The sequence below is a fragment of the Rattus norvegicus genome, chromosome 20 (genome assembly GCF_036323735.1).
Source record: "Rattus norvegicus strain BN/NHsdMcwi chromosome 20, GRCr8, whole genome shotgun sequence".
NCBI classification, from domain to species: domain Eukaryota; kingdom Metazoa; phylum Chordata; class Mammalia; order Rodentia; family Muridae; genus Rattus; species Rattus norvegicus.
The window spans coordinates 32,957,095-32,974,894 of record NC_086038.1 but is presented as its reverse complement, the minus strand read 5'-3'; the positions used below and the strand labels follow the sequence as shown (position 1 = coordinate 32,974,894).

Here is a 17,800-nt window from a genome sequence, read left to right as displayed (position 1 = left end):
GTCTGGGGGATCCAATAGGTCATCAGGTTTGGCAGGCAAGCACCTTTACCCACCGCGCCATCTTGCTGGCTCATATATTTTCTCCACAGCACTATTTCTATCGAAAGTCAGTTATTTCAAATCTTCCTTTACTAGAACATCAAACCTTGTTCCCTTTCCCAGTGCTGCCTTCCTCTCTTGATCTGTGCCTGGTATGCAGTAGTGCGCCAGCATCCGCTGCTGAATAACACGTTACCTCCTCACAGGGGTCCTACCTCATCGCCAGATCTAGGGTGGCTACTTCCCTGCCAGGTCGCATGTTCATATCAGCATTTTTCATTTTCCCTGTCTTGCTTCTCACTTCAGCGGAGCGATCTGTGGGATATGAGTTGATCTGTACTTTGGACTTATTACTCCTTTGTTTGTCAATGAGAAGATTAGGCGGCCAGTTGGATGGACAGGGAGAGTTGGTGGCTTGATAAGTTTTAAAGCTCACCTTGATTGTCTATAGAATGATTCAGGAAGCTGCTGTAGTTATTTGCTGGGGAGACCCTGCTGGAGTGGCAAAGTAATTGGGGTTTTTTTGGGGGGATTTTTCTTTATTTACATTTCAAATGTTATCCCCTTTCACATTTTTTCCTCTGGAACTCCCCCATCACATCACCCCATATTCTGCCTCCATGAGGGTGCTCACCCACCAACCCACCCACTCCCTTCCACCTCCCTGCCCTGGCATTTCCCTACACTGGGGCATCAGACCTTTACAGGACCAAGGGCCTCTCCTCCCATTGATGCCTGACAAGGCCCATCCTCTGTTACATATGCCACTGGAGCCATGGGTAGCAGCACCATGTGTACTTTTGGTTGGTGGTTTAGTCCCTGGGAGATCTGGGTTGTCTGGTTGGTTGATATTGTTCTTCCTATGGGGTTGCAAACCCCTTCCGTTACCTCAGTCCTTTCTCTAACTCCTCCCTTGGGAACCCTGTTCTCAATCCACCTCTGTATTTGTCAGGCTCTGGCAGAGCCTCTCCGGAGACAGCTATATCTGGCTCCTGTCAGCATGCACATCTTGGCATCCCCAATAGTGTCTGGGTTTGGTGGCTGCATGTGGGATGGATCCCCATGTGTGGCAGCCTCTGGATGGCCTTTCCTTCAGTCTCTGCTCCACACTTTGTCTCTATATTTTCTCCTGAGTATTTTGTTTCCCCTTCTAAGAGGGGCTGGAGCATTCACACTTTGGTCTTCCTTCTTGAATTTCATGTAGTCTCTGAATTGTATCTCGTGTATTTCAAGATTTTGGGCTAATATCCACTTATCAGTGAGTACATATCATGTGTGTTCTTTTGAGATTTTAGGCTAATATCCACTTATCAGTGAGTGCTTCTTGGCCATTTGATATTCCTTTGTTGAGAAGTCTTTGTTTAGCTCTGTACCCCAATTTTTAAATAGTGTTATTTGATTCTCTGGAGTCTAACCTCTTGAATTCTTTGTATATATTGGATATTAGTCCTCTATCAAATGTAGGATTGATAAAGATGTTTTTCTAATCTGTTGGTTGCTGTTTTGTCTTATTGACCGTGTCCTTTGCCTTACAGAAGCTTTGCAATTTTATGTGATCCCATTTGTTGATTCTTGATCTTAGAGCAGAAGCCATTGGTGTTCTGTTCAGGAATTTTTCCCCAGTGCCCATGTGTTCCAGATGCTTCCCCACTTTCTCTTCTATTTGTTTCAGTGTATCTGGTTTTATGCAGTGGTCTGTCATCCACTTTGATTTGAGCTTTGTACAAGGTGATAAAAATAGATCAATTTGCATTCTTCTACATGCTGACCATCAGTTGAGCCAGCACCATTTGCTGAAAATGCTGTCTTTTTTTTTCCCATTGGATGGTTTTAGCTCCTTTGTCAAAGATCAAGTGATTATAGGTATGCGGGTTCATTTCTGGGTCTTCAATTCTATTCCACTGATCTATCTGCCTGTCTCTGTACCAATACCATACAGTTTTTATCACTGTTCCTTTGTAATATTGCTGGCGATTCCCCCAGAAGTTCCCCCAGGATAGTTTCGCCATTCTGAGTTTATTGTTATTCCAAATGAATTTGCAAATTGCTCTTTCTAACTCTATGAAGAACTGAGTTGGAATTTCATGGGGACTGCATTGAATCTGTAGATTGCTTTCGTCAAGATGGCCATTTTTACAGTATTAATCTTGCCAATCCATGAGCATGGGAGATCTTTTATCTTTTGAGATCTTCAACTTCTTTCTTCAGAGACTTGAAGTTCTTGTCATACAGATCTTTCACTTGGTTGGTTAGAACCACAGAGAAGTATTTTGTAGTACTTGTGACTATTGTGAAGGGTGTCCTTTCAATTGTTAAAGAAGGCAGGCAGAGCATCAGGTTAGAAGGCAGAGCAGCCCATGTGAGGAGGCTCTCTAAAGAGAAAGCGGCTGCTTTTGTTTCTGGAAACTCACCGGTCAGGCCTTTAGTTCTTGCTCGTGATTCGGTGATTGCTAAGTCATAGATTTTTAATAGAATTTAGGGAAAATCTCTCTGATCCATTGATATATACCTAAGCCAAGAACATTTATATGTTTTTGTGTCTTCCTGGCTGGTGTGGGGTTCAAAGGCAGTATAAGATTTCCTGTCTCAAAACCTCCCCTAAGTTTGAGGCTACCATCTGGAGTCGATTGCATGGTAGGAATTGAACCTTAATACTGTCTTTTACTAGATTAGTGGTTCTCAATCTTTCTAACGCTATGACCCCCCAGCCATAAAATTATTTCATTGTTACTTCATAACTGTAATTCTGCTATGGTTATGAGTCATAATGTAAGGGCCCATGGGTTGAGAACTGCTGTTCTACTGCCTTAACCAGTCCTCAAAGTTTAGATATTTATCTATTAAACCCATTTTACTGTGGACCAGCCATGTGCTAGATATTATTACCAGTATTGAAGAAACGGGAATGAACAGGACTCAATCTCTGTGGACACACTGTAGTGGAAGGCAGATTTACTCATGAGTTTACAGAAAAATAAAGATTATTTAAGATGACAGGCAGTGCCAGGATCAAAGTAGAACAGGACATGGAAGAGTGTGTCTTAGTTCAGGTTTAATGACTGTGAGGTGACACCATGACCAAGGAAACTTTTATTAAAAAAAGCATTTACTTGGGGCTGGCTTACAGTTTCAGAGGTTTGGTCCGTTCTTGTCATTGCAGGGAGCATGGCAGCATCCAGACAGAAATGGTGCTGGGGAAGGAGCTGGGACTTCTACATCTTCATCCACGGGCAGTGGAAGGAGACCGTGTGCCACACTGAATGTAGCCTGAGCAAGGGAGACCTCAAAGCCTGCCTCCATAATGATACACTTCCTCCAACAAGGCCACGCCTACCCCCAAAGGCCACACCTCCTAATAGCACCACTCCCTATGGCCAAGCACTCAAGCACATGAGTCTATGTGGACCACACCTATTCAAACCACCATAGTGACTTTGCTAAAGACAGCGAAGGGAGGCCCTCTGTGGGAGTCGGTGCTGGAATGACCTGTATGAGCATTGCTGGGCTGATGGCAGCAAGGGCCATGTGGTGCTCAGGCATCAGTGCTGAGTGAGTGAGGGGAAAGGAGGCAAAAGTAGCTGCTAAGAAAGGCAGGGTCCAGGTCTGGTGGGTCTTGAGAGTCATAGTGAGGCCTTTGACTTTGATTCCAATATTGAGAAGGGACACGGAGGGTTTCATGCAGCAAAATGACAGGATATCATTTACATTTTTTAAAAGATCACATGGTAGAGAATGGAAAGTACAAAGGCAAACGTGGAGAGTGTGTAGGAGGCAGGTAAGGATAGAGAAGAAGGTGGCATGAACATGGGCAGAAGCATCTGTAGCCAGGAGTCAGAATCAGAGCCCCAGTCATTTGCTGGGGGAGATAATGTAGACACTGATACAATGAATGTGCCCAGGGTGAATCTCAGGCATTTGGACAGACTCACCAGGTGCTAGTACTGAAAAACAAAAACAAAAACAACCCAAAAAACTGGAAGAAGGGGTAGGGTTTGAAGGGATTGTGAGTTCTACTTTGCCTGTGTTGGTATGGGAGACTTGTTAGATCTTCAGACCTGACTTGTTGAACAGGCAGAGAGATCTACACTGGTGGTTCCTGAGTATGAGGCACCAACACAAAGCTGGTGTGTGAGGCAGCAGAAATGAGGGAGTTGAGGACAGAGTCATGAATCCAGCTCTATTGTTGTGTCATAGATGCAACAGAAGAACCAGAAGAACCGTGGTTGAAGGAAACGGGTGATCTGGCAGGACACCAGGAGAAAGGGCTTCTAGAGGCTGCAGAAGAGCTATCTGAGGGGGAGAGGTCAGCTGTACCATGTGCTCCTGTGAGGCTAAGCAGAAAGAAGACAGAAATAATTATAGAACATGGCACATTATGATAACACAGGAGACATGTTGGAGGAGATCAGCCTCTGCAGGCTGGCATGGAACCCCATAGGAGAACTTTGGGACGCAGGCCACACCTTCCTTCCAGGTTGACATGCTAATGTTTATTCTCTTGACCGATGACCCACTGTTTCTGTTAGTTTATCAGGGAGAGGAATTTGCCTGTCAGCCTCTCTTTTATCAATGATGAACCACAGGTGTGGCTAGCATAGGCTGCTGATGCCGACTGATTTAATTTGACGAATTTCCTACATGGACTGTTTATGCTTTTCCTACATTGAAAGGCAAAATAAAACAGGATTCTTGTACGTAGTTCCTCAGAGATAGGAACTTTCCATGAATCATTTCGTGCTGTTGCGCGCTTAAGTGTCTTTGAAGCCAGTCACTCTAGATTTGGGTTTTGACTTCATTACTTGCTGCCTGTGTAATTTTGGCTCCTCTATGTAACTCCTCAATGCTTCCACGAAATCTTCAATGAACTAGCTCTTACTGTAGGATTCTCTCATGCCGTGAGGCTTAAATAATACAATTTTTCTAATAGTTAGACCAGAGCTGTGAACTAGAATAAATGATGCTTATTATAATTACAACTGTATAATCTATAATGATTTTAAAGTTTCTATTGGCTGAGGCTAATGAGCTGGCTCACCCAGTAAGTATTTCACATCCAAACCTGAAAAAACCCAGTTCAGTCTCCTCTAGGGATTGGCTATATTTAAAGGTGGAAGGAGAAAACAAAGTTGTCCTCTGACCTCCACACACAACCTGTGGCGCATATGCCCTCCTCCTGACACACATCACAAGTGCACAACAATAAGAAATCGATTAAAAAGTTTAAGGTGTAATGACTGAAACTTGAGCTGGGATGTTCTAGGTTAGCAATGATAAAATAGCATCCAAGAGAGAGAAACTCTGAAGTCATTCGCCAATATCTACTACCCCTTGTTACCTCACCTCCATGTTATCTACAAGAGACAAGAGAATCTTCTATAGCTTGAATCTAAAAAATTTTCCTCAAGGCACATGTAATAATGCTTTCTCTCTGCTTAGAAACTTTAAGGTAAACCTAGTGGAAGATTCCTCAGCCATTGGGGGTAATTCTGGAGTAGTAGAACTCTCCCTTTTGACCACGACTGTGAAGTGAATGAATTTACCCTGCCACGTATACCTGCCATGAGTAGTTACCTCAGCATGGTTCTAAAATCAAAAGGCACACTCCAATGGCTGATGCCTGAGCTGACAGAAAACTGACCAGCAGAAGCTGCCCCTGTGGGTGGCCATCTGAATCCTGGGCGACATTTTATAAATGCTGTGATAGATTTCTCTTAGAGCCATATGTGGAGAAGTCAGATTTGACAGGTTCTGAGATTTTTCCCTGACCAACCGAAACTGACATCTCAGATCCCACATAGCTTCGGTTATATTTGGGAGAGCGGAAGACAGCCTACCTGTTGGGCTTGGCTGGGCTTCCAGGGGCTTATTTTTTGGTGACCCACCGGATGCCAGGGGGAACCCTTTCTCTTGGCAGAGAAGGATGTTAATACTCGCTAGAAACAAACAACGTAAGGGTAGAAGAATGTTTGCTTTTTATTCTCTAGTAAAAACAATCATGCACCCTTACTTCTGCTTCTGCTCTCTGGGTATCCAGGCATCATTGCGTGCTGGGCAAGGGTGGGAGGAACCAAGTTGATTCAGACAAGTGGGTTCTACAGGATCTTGGCCTGCATTGAGTGCTGAGAGAAACATCCCTTTCTGAGAGTTTTTAATGAAACAGCTCTCTTTCGTTTGGGATAACAAGGGCTATGTAAACCTTGGGGAATGGGTAGGAATTTTTGAGGTGATTGTACATTATTGACTGATACACAGGTGCTGGGAAATTTTTATTTGCACGGAGAGGGATTCCACCTGCTTGCTGGGCACGTCCTTAGAGGGAGAGAGTTAAACCTGTAGTTTGGCCACCCGGCTACATGAGTTCCTCAAGGGTGGCAGAGGTGGGGGTTGTACAGTCTACATGCTCTGAAACATGCAGATCCAGAGCAAGGAAGACAAATCCTACTCCTGCTGGTCTCAGGATGAGATTTTTCAGGTATTGAACACATCTCGACCTCACTCTTGCTCTGGACTGGCTTCCCCAGTCACATGACTTTCTGGCCCAACAATCATGTGGTGCTTGCAATTCAAATAAGATATAATCAACAACCAAGTAGCTGAAAGATGGTTTCAAGCTTGCAGTTAGAATGAAGTTTTGGGTTCCCCATGGTAAGTCGATAGAGTATTACCAGAAGTAACCATAGGCTAATCTCAGTTGTTCTGAATAGCTCAAGTACTAGATTCTTTTCCTATCATATATACCTTGCTTCAATGGGGTCATGTGACTTTCATGGCACTGGTCTTGGTTTTACCATATTGGATGGACAAGTGAGTGGAACTACACCAGGAAGTCTCTACATTGTTTTTTTGTTGCAATTCACCTGTCATCAACAGAACCATCTAGATTGGTGCAAAATATTTGACTTTAAACAATGCCTTCACTTAAAATTGTTTTGAAAGCCAAACTTTCTTGTCCTATGTGTCTGGTCTGCATTTCTAATGTTAAGGTTTTTATTATCTTGGTCCTCTAAAGATAAAATAATATATATGATAAAATGTTTTCAATTCATTGTAATCAAAGGAATCTTTCTCTACATTATCTACCAAGTAAAGCTTCTCTCAAAGATCTTTCTTTGGGTAAGTTAGCCAACTTGTCAGAGTTTTATCTGAGAGTCAGTGAAACGTATTAGTTAGTAAAGATGCCGACCACTGAATCTGATTACCTAAGCTTGATCCCCAGAACCTACAAGGTAGAAGGAGAAAACCAATTCTTGCCTTTCTATTTCTGACTTCCACATGTCCCTTTCCATAATCTCACACAAATAACAACAAGTAAAAAATTTTTTTATTTGAAAGTTTTGATATCAGAATGTAAACAAAGGAGACGTTAAAGTAGCTAATGTTCCCACTGTATAAAATAAGATGTGTTTTCAGGATCAGTATCCGGAATCAACTGTAGTAAAATGTTTCACAGTTGTTATGGATTCCTGCCCTGGCATAGCAGAACTGTGGTCCTCTCGAACTTTCAGCAGCTATGGTTTCTCAAAGGAGACCTGCGCAAGATTGGAAATGATACTGTCCAGTCATAGGGATGCTTATGAGACATGGGAGGATGACAGAAGAGGTCCCACCTCTTCCCAAGGGGTTATCAGAAGTTAATGTTTGCTAGGGATGGGAAGAGACTCTCCTTGGTGGCGTAACTTCCATGTAAGCTGCTCATAATCCTATAGGTAGCCCTTCAAGCAAGATTCTATAAGTGGACCCGATTAATTTAAATGTTCAGCAATATAGTCTTGGGCGGAGCCATTTCTTTGTTGGTGCCCTATCTGGGGTTGAGCAGACATTTGTGTCTCCATGAGAAAAATTGATATAATAGTGTTTAACTAATGTAGGACTCTTGTATAATTGACAGGTAAACACACTGGGGAAAACCCTATAATCAAAAACAAACAAAACAAAACACTAAACAAAACACTAAAATCAAACCATAGTTTGATTTTAAAATCACTCTCGTTTAGAAGCCAAAGTGGTTTTACTTAATAAATACACAGTGTGATTATTTAATAAAACAATCCTATCACATCCTTTAAAACAAATGTTCACACATCCCAGATACACTGCCTTAGATGTAGCCATGTTGTGGTTTGCCCTGAAGTTATCTGTATTTTGATGCTAATTCCACTGTCCCGAGGACAGGTGCCTAGTCACTACTCAGAACTCAGGTGACTTCACCAGAACCACCTCTCCATTGAATTTGTAAAGTACAGGTGAGGGCAGGTACAGGATAGAAGGAGGTCTGTCATTGGAGGAGAAGGAAGGATGGGTGGGAGAGAAGTTTGAAGGAGGGGGAGGAGACTAGAACAGGAAGACAGAGAGAGAGAAAGAGAGAGAGAGAGAGAGAGAGAGAGAGAGAGAGAGAGAGAGAGAGAGAGAAGCTGTGGCAGGAGGCTGACGTAAACATTCCACTCTGTGTATTACAGGTTGTTATTAATGTTCTCAAGGGATGGATGGTACCAGGCTTTGTATGTTTAAGTGGGCAATTATATCTTATCAATTGGATCTAAGATTACTGTGTTGTGTGTTCTTTTATGTGAGGGTTTGAGTGTAGGAAAGTGTGCAGTGGCAGGAGAAACTGGGCCGCCGCGCGAATTTGGGATGTGTTTCCACCCAGATATCTAGCAGATATCTTGGGGCACCGTGGTGTGGGCCCAGCAAGGTAAAAGACAACCATACTTTTTTTATTTTTATATATTTACAACAACATAGCCACCCATGATCCATTGAGTTTTCTTGCTTTCCTAAATGACTTTAACAAAAAAAAAAAAAATCAGGAACAGTCACATCTGAGTTCTGATGCACAGAAAAGTGCAGGAATGCTTTTTCCTGAGCAGTTCAATGATGTTGCCATCAGTAACAGACTAGCGAATCAGAAAGTCCAGGCTGAGATAACAGTCTACAATGGATGGGGTCAGCGAGCCCAAGGGAAAGAGCCTTCTTCTCCTCCGAAATATTGGAGCAAAATGAACCCTTCAGTCAAATGTCCCCTGAAGGGTAGGGATGGAGGGAAATCAAACCCACCGAGCACCAGATGATATCACTGAGTCTTTTAAAGTTGCAAAAGCAACAGCCCCTGTCTAAGGAATTCATGGCTCTATATAGTTGTCTTATCTGTAGAAGTTTTCCGTTGGCGATAAGGCTAAAACTTCCGAAGGGTAAATATCTCCCCATCTAACTAAATGCTCTTGCAGGATTGGGCCAGAAAGGTTTGACTCAGCGTTGTCTCCAGTGTTTACTCTAGTTTTCCACTCTGTGTGTACGCTTAGATTACAATGAAGAGCGATCTTAGTTGATGGTTAGAAGTTAGGAATATGGATCAAACTGTCATCATTCTTCCCCTACGCCTGCCGAATGAATTTCCCACATTAAGTTGTCTGCTATCTTTGACAATTCTCTCTTTTAATTAAAAAGGAGCCTGATAGGCAAAATCCTGGGCACACAAAGCTGTTCTGTGGTGATTCACTCACCCATTTGTATGCATGTGCGACCTATTTAGCTTTTAAAATCTCATTTAATGCCAAAAAAAAAAAAAAAACTACATTGGAAAATTCAAACAAAAGCTCCCAGGGAGCCCCGTAATGAGACTGGTTTGATTATGCCAGTGATTAGGCCATTTCCTCTCCCAGTAATTTCATTTAGAACAGTAGTCATTTTAAAAACAAGTAGATGGCTTTATTGCTTTGCTCGGTTGCTGGGAAGCTGGCAAGTAGCCAGCCATCTGTGAAACTGCAATTATTACCATTACTTAAAATGTATTGGACCTCTTCAGGTACCATTGAAATAATTCCTGCCTACAGAAACATGACCAAGGAAGGCAAGAAGACAAATACCAAGTAGATTTGACCACCCCCTGCTTCAATCCCAAGCCTGAAATCCCAGTAATTGTATTTGTGCTTGTTGCTTGAAAAATGAGAGTGGCTTAGGTTATGGTCTACTTTTTGGCCTTTAGGAGTTGACTTCTTTCCCAGGTGGAGCATACATTCATTTACACACAAATTCATTCATCATTCTACACATCTTATGCCTAGCGGTGTGTCCGTCTCTGCTGTAATTGGCTTCTGAATGGCTCGAGCAAAACCTCCTCCTGTGGGCTCACATTTGAGCAGCAAAAATAGTAGTGATGATGTTTGCGATGTTGCTCAATGGGACTCCTCTCTTCTCCACCACTCCTGACCACAGGTACTTAAATAGCCCAGGCTGCAGGTGCTCGCCACAATCCCTGACAGAAACTAGGGTTTGCTTTCAGAAGCAATATTAAGTCCTTTCTCCAACAGCAGTAGGATGTTTTATAGTGGTTATGGATCTCCATGCAGAGGTAAGACCTGGCTGTTGGTCTCCTGAACTTTCAGCAGCCATCATTACTAACAGAAGACTTGCACAAGACCGGGCACACTACTGGGAACTCAGTAAGCACTTATGGTCCTGGGCAGCAATATTCTTGTTCTGACTCAGGGCCATCTAACGGCAAGAAGACATGGCTACATGCTGTCTTGCCAGTTAGCCATGGGTAGGGATGAACTATCCATGTAGTTTATGTCTTTAAAGTCAGGGTAACTATATTTCCACATTGAATGGCACAGAGCAGAGCTGTACCTGTTGTCTGTGTATAATTATCAATGTCTGCCTTGGTACTGAAAGTGTTAATGAACCATATGATAATTCACACACTCAGCCTACTTTCACTCTTACAGATTTTGTCTATAGGTGATTCATTTTAACTTGCATCATCAGTTTGAGATAATGAGTTCAGGAGGACTAATTTTCAATATATATATATATATATATATATATATATATATGTGTGTGTGTGTGTGTGTGTGTGTGTGTGTGTGTGTGTGTGTGTGTGTATTTATCTTTCCTATTGTGGAATTATCTTTCAGTTTGTGAGATTCGATGAACAAGATCCTTGTCATGTTTTTTCCCCTATGGCCTTTTTTGCTTACAGCAGCCCTTCGCTCATTCAGATGGATGCTGTTAATTCTGTAGCCAATAATTCCAGGATATCTGCTTCCTTTGATCATTTGTAGGCCTTGTTTATCAAGATGTTATCATGTTTGGAGGAGACATGGTTAGCTGTCTGAAGAGTGACACTCAGTATCTTGTTCTCTCAGGTCACAATACAGGACACCTGGATGGAGCAGAGATTTCCTGCTGTAGTAGATATTTTTTTTTTTAAATAAACAGTTTAATCCCATAGAGAATGAAGGGCTAACATCTTTCGTAGATGGCCCCTAGTGAGTCCTTTAGTTGCAGAAATGAGAGGTGGGGGGGACTATCAATAAAAAGATGAGAAATAAAAAGCACAATTCAAAATGTTTGATATAAATGTAAAATGGTATTTGATAGGAGAGAATTGGTTGTCTCCTACCTCAGCTCTGAACCTGAAGGTCTTTGTAAGAGATTTTTTTTAAGTTCCCTAGAAGCAGGAACTTGAGTGCATATGTTGATTTTTTTCTCCAATTCCAAGAACGGGAGTTTTATAAGATTAAAAAAAAAAGTTAAGAGAATAACGACAGGTGACATTTTGTAACAGAATTGCTTGTGTTTGTACTTTGTATTTGTGGTTTTGAAGATAGATTACAACAAAATAAGATGTACAAATGGCTTCCATTTGCTGGGTGTTTTGCTGGGCAAAACTATTAGTTGGATTTTTACATATTAGTTGGGCTATTACATCACTTATTACCATTCATTTTCTTGTGGGACATAGAGAAAATCTAATCAATGACAGCTGTCTTGGGAATTTTAGAGTTATTTTGCTTTCCTTTTTACTAATTGTTATCAAATTCAAATGCTTCCTCACTTACCTGTTGCCTGAGCTCATGAGTATTTAGGAAATCAGGTTCTCTCTCTTAGGAAAATGATAACTCATTAGAGAAGCAGGTGTAACCTAACATACACCTTGATTGTCTACTAGAATTTGTCCACAATCTTTTGAAATTCTTGACCTCTGGACTGGGCTGGGGTTCAACTTCATTTCATCTTTGATCAAAGAGCTTGCTAAATAAAATGAAATAGTATTTCAGAGAAACGTTTACAAGGAAAAGTATTTTTTGAAGCAAATTATTTATGTTAACTACCAGATGTAGTTTACACTTTGTAAAGTATTTTACAAAGCACTTGATGTGAGGTTGGTCATGTTTGCTGGAAAAATCAATGAAAAATATTGTGACATTCCTATCCCCTTCAGGGCTATCAATCCTTTCCCAAACTCTTCCATAAAGATTCTCAAGCTCCATTCAATGTTTGGCTGTGGGTCTCTGCATCAATTTGAGTCAGTTGCTGGGTAGAGCCTCTCTGAGAATGGCCACGCTAGAATCTTGTCTGCGAGCATAATAAGAGTATCATTAATAGTGTCAGGGATTGGTGCTTGCCCATGGGATGGGTCTTCAATTATCGCTTAGTCATTCCCACCATCTCTGTGCCGTCCCTGTCCCTGCAATTCTAAGACCAAGAGAATCAGGAAACCTGAATTCTTGGGGGTTTTCAAAGCTGAACTACCAAGCAAAGATGAGACGCAGGTTGAATCTTTCATCCCACCTCAGCACATATGAAACAGAGGTGCAGCTTCATGTAGGGTCCAAAAACCTGGAGCAGGAGTTATCCCTGCTGTGGAATACATTCTTCTTGCTGGGCTGCCTTGTTTGACCCCAGTGGGAAAGGATGCATCTAGCCCCTCAGATACTTGATGTGCCAGGATGGGGGATACCCATGGATTGGCCTCCACCCTCTCAGAGGAGAAGAGGAGGGACTGTGGAAGGGGGACTTAGAGGAGGAAGCAATCTGTATGTAAAGTGAATGTGAATATATAGCTCAGACACACAATCGCCCTGATTTATTTATTTTTAAAGGACAGATTGTGAACATAACTGACAAGGATGTACAAAGTAAATACATGTACTGTCTACTCTGGATTCTTCATGGGTAGGTTGAAAGCAGTTACCTGGGGAGAGGTAAGTGTTAGGTTCTCTGTAAGTTATGAGCAGGAGCCTGGATACTTAGACTCATAGATGTCCTAGTCTGGAAGAACGCTCAAGGACTCAGTATTTTCTTCTTCATAAGAGGCCATTTCTTAGGAGTAGCTTTCTACTATCCCACATAAGTTGTCCTTGTGGACTTGAAAGTTGTACCCCCCACAGCCTTCTTTAGTATCCTAAATTCAATGACCAATGTGTCTAATTTGACTTTTTGAAACTACAGTTCAGAGACTCCTCTGTTCCCAATTTGTAACTATTTTCCTTCTTGTTTCAGACTTGTGCTTGTTTCTCTGCTGTTTTTGCTATTTCCAGCATCTCAAGGGAGCTGGGATCATGGCTGCTACAGTGCAGACAAACACAGAGACAGCCAGCCGTGTGGTGCTTTCGTAAAGCATTTACTTTTATTTGAAAACATCATACAGGTGTTACATTGCCACAGCCAGTCCATGGGGGGGGGGACATGCAAATAGAAAAGGTAGATCGCTTGTTCAGATTCCCAATGTAAAGTTCTTTTCTTTTCTTTTTGGAAAATTTGGTTCCATTGCGGTGTCAGGTGCTTTGTTATGTGGTGTGCAGATAAACTTCTACCCATGGGGTAAAATCCGTGCTGATCGCTAGCTGGGGACTACTAAATGGTTACAAATCAAAAATAAATGCCAAACAAACGATACTACAAGCTTGTCAGAAGGTTAATAGCACAAGTTAGCAATACCTAAACTAAACATTGAAATATTTTCATGGGACACAGTGGCGTGAAGTTGTCCATTTCTTGGTCTACCCGGATACGTGTTCAAAGCTGTGAGGAGGTCTAACCAGAGCAAGCTCCATCCTCAGTGCAAGTCTCCATTGAGAAAGTGAACCACTCATCTCTGGTAGCGTTTAAGAGAGCTATTATTTGCTTCTTATCAACTTCATACAGAGGACCGTTCTCACTGATCGAGGAGAGAAGAGTGGTAGATTAAAATGCCAAAATTCTTGCTGGTGACTACTGAAGTTACAAATCTCAGAACCTAAACTGTTACAGTTAATATTAACCTATTCCCACTTCCCGCCCCATTCTCAAACCACCAATGCTTTCAGGCTGAAAACATTGTTCTTTGCAACGTTTTGTCTTTTTTCCCTTAAGGGTCAATCCTAAACTCCTAGTCTTGGATGAGCCCATGTTACCAGCTTTATGAATGGAGACAAACCAACACAGGTACACTAATGTCTGATCACAAAGACATCAGATAACAAACAGAATACAGTGAGTTCATCCTGATATTCACACTTGGTTTCCATACAATGGAGTCAATTAAAACATCCTATAAAATGGTCCAGATGGCCACTGTCAGCCATCGATTAATTGCAAACCTTTTCAAAATGTTAACTTTAAAACTATTCCCAGTCTACTGAATGGACTTGGAAATGATTTCAGCCGCTTGTTTCTCATTAGAGTTTACAGAGTGTCTACAAATTAGTGTCATAAAAATGAATCCAAAAGACAAAGACATTTGGCTTAAAATAAATACTAAAAATGCAACAAATCAAGTAAATTATGCAAACCAAAGGAATGTAAACAAAAATAAAACCACAGTCATTAAAGGTCTTCAGATCTGAATGGACAAAATACTCAGAGAAAGGTATTTAATTGGCTTAAAAGGTAGCAGAGAGCAGATGTTGGCAAGGTTATTATGACATAATGTGTAACTTTAGCATAAACCTTTCTCTCCCATGCCCACCCCATCCCAATAAAGAAAACCTATTTCCAAAGGGGCTGAATGTGAAACCTGCATACCAGGGAACAGTTTTATTTTCTATCTCCTAGGTTAGGACTAAATAATTTAGAGGGGAAAGTTATATTTTCCAATGGGGGAAAAGTTAAAGCTGAGTGACAGCGTTCAAGCACATTACTTATTTTGTGTATGTGTTGTTCTCATGAGACTTATCAAAGTAGATCATGTGACTCCTCACAGAAGAAGACAGAACAAAGAGGCCAAGGGCCTGCTGGTAGAGAGCCTGAGAGCTTCTGCCTGCCATGTTTAGGACTTGTTGAGGTCCCATTACAATCTGGTCTTACTTTATGAGACACCGTGCCCCCCACAAGTGTTTTGTTTTGCTTGTTTGCTTAAAATAGGTTGACTTCAATTGGCTCAGATTCCATAAACATTTATACAAACCCTGCAACTCTATCAAGGATCCATTTGAATGGTATTGAAGCCAGCCAAGTTACAGAGAACGTCCCCTCTGACACATGACATTTTTTCTACATTCTAAAGGTCCGTGGTGTTTAATTTTCTGTGTTTGGAGCAGGAGGTGTGTTGGAGAGACATTCTTGAAGACAACGGAACTGACTAAACTAGTGATGTATCAAGCTTTATAGGAATACTGTAGCATTCTTTGTGAGTAGAGCTGCTTTTCCTTATATTCTGCCATTAGGTGAGTATTGGGTATGACCAAATTGCCAGACTTTTCTATGGTGATGCCTTCAATGACTAAGTGACCAGAGCATAAGCTACTAACAGATATTTCTCCAGACTAGTACCTTGACTCCAAGAGGTGTCACGAACAGTGAGACTCCACAATGAAGATAATGTCCATGTTGGCATACTTCCAGAAAGGTACTTTAGGTACTATACTAAGAGGGTGGAGGCCATGGCTTTTCCAGTGCCTTGATTAATTTCCATGACATCATTAAGAAAAAAAATGAAAATAAAAACTAATTTTTGAGGAGAGCAATATAGGGAAAGACAGAAAAGGAAATTAAAAATGTAGAACCCTAAACATAATCCACATTTCTAGGTTTCTTTAAGCCACAAAAAAGGGACAGTCCCTATTATGTAGTCACAGGGCTTGATTAGATGAATCTCTTGGGCCAACAGAAAGCCAGTGGCCTGGAATAAGCAGAAAATGAAATATAAACTGGTTAAAATGTTTGCTTTTATATCTATTCCTAGAATAGAGAATTATATGGTCAGTTTCCCCTCCCCACAAGGGTCACAGCACAAAATCCCCCATTGAACAGGAAATCCAACAGGTGACAGAGGAAACCATTTGTCACAAGGTCACCAGGATGGGCAAGCTTCTGTGGCATGCATCACTCATCTATCTGTGCAAAGCGAACAAACAAACAAACAAACAAACAAAAAGTGTGATTCTTAAAAAGTGACTTGCCATAGAAAAGTGGGATTTATGTTAAGCAGGTGAGGGTCTGGCAATAATTCCCATCAAGAATAAAAAAAACCTCCTGAAAGTCGGTGTAATAACAGTAACAATTGATAATAAAGATCATAGTAACAACGATACTTGGTTTTGATTCAAAATTTTTCACAGTAATCAATGGAGGGATGGGGGCTGGATCGGGATACACACTACCAAAGCCTCTCTCTGGGTCAGGTGGATTGAACCTGTGTCTCCAGTGGTCTCCAGCTTCTTCCTTTAAAGGAGCATCAGCTACCTTGCAGTCCACCTGTGAAACTGTACCTCCTAAATACCTTTCTCTATGTACAAGACAGAGATGATGAGCAAACCCACAGCCTCTGAGTTGTCCTCAGTGGGCAGGGCAGGTCTCTCCCTAGGCAACACGAACATGAGGCTCTTCTTCTGTTTCCTGGCCCAGGCTGGTGTAGGTGACTGAAGGCTCTACCTGAGCCGTGCTGGGTAAGTCCGAGACAGGTCCTGAAGGGTTACGGAACTGCTTGTACACTCGGGGATCCTGGGCTATGTACGTGGAGGTGGAGGAATACAGCACCAGCCCGATGAGGATGGTGAAGAAAGACAGGAGGTAAAGACCTGAAAACTGAAACACAACAGCAAGGTGATTTAGTAGCAAAGTGTAGCCACCGACAGGCTAATGATATCCAGGGTCGGAGACGCTGCCTAGCGGAGGAACACGCAACTTGATAAGGTAGCTGATTTTCTTGATGGAAAGTGAATGTTCTCCTAAACTGGCTTTGCCTTATTGATTTTCTTTGTCTTTGTTTTTTCTAGGTCTCGTGGCTAATGAGAGGAACATTTAGCTATTTTTTCCTAAAGTACCCATCTGAGTACCTGAATTACTTGGGAAGGCTAGTTAAGCACAACTTAGAATACATCAAATTCAAAGCAAAAAAAAAATCTCCAACATCACTCGGTAAAGTTGGTTGCCTGTGGCCTCATTAAACCTAAAAGAAATACAGATATTTCACTGAGGACCGTAAGGAAGCTACCGGCAAAGACGCTTCACTGACAGCAGCGGCAGGGCACCCTGCTTCACATTAATTCGATGCAGACATGATTTGTCTCCCCAGTAAGGACTATTATTGACCTCAGTGACTATTTCTGCAAGCTAAGATTATCCTTGGGCAGGGAGAATCAGCAAAATACAGCCTGTCTCCCCTAGTCATCAAAAAGCAAACCAATCAGGATCGAATGCACTGTGTTATTCTTCCTAAGCCATTTGATTGACAGTTCAGAGGGGTTTTCCTTCTGTTGTTGTTTGTTTTGTTGCTTTGCTATGTGTGCTGGAAGAGGGGTTGATATAGGTTTATAACGTCAAGAAGGCTTTTGCAAAGTCATGATCTTGGACTTTCTTCGGGAGATATGTTGGGTAGTTTATCAGAGGAGAATAAGGTTAGAAGGCAATAATTGCCAATTTTCTTGTTTTACTCATTCACCCCTTCGTGGTTTCAAACAATGTCTTCTGTGTCTAAGACATGCAGCTACATATCGAAGAACTAGAACTGTAAAAATAAACCTAGCTCTTACCATCAAGGACTTGATAGGCCGTGGAG

The 17,800-nt window shown here is 41.8% G+C and overlaps 1 protein-coding gene across 2 annotated transcripts in view; it reads right to left on the bottom strand.

The window, feature by feature from the left end:
• Nucleotides 1-13,428: 13,428 nt before the first annotated feature.
• The window catches only part of Slc35f1 (solute carrier family 35, member F1), a 388,376-nt gene continuing 384,004 nt past the window's right edge, over nucleotides 13,429-17,800 (bottom strand). Inside the window, exon 8 of one of the 2 annotated variants that reach the window (XM_039099032.2) lies at nucleotides 13,429-16,827. In XM_039099032.2, the coding sequence (XP_038954960.1) occupies nucleotides 16,603-16,827 (225 nt within the window). In that variant the 3' untranslated portion in view covers nucleotides 13,429-16,602. The remainder of the gene's footprint in view (nucleotides 16,828-17,800) is intronic. The other variant, NM_001109338.1, reaches the window with a different exon arrangement.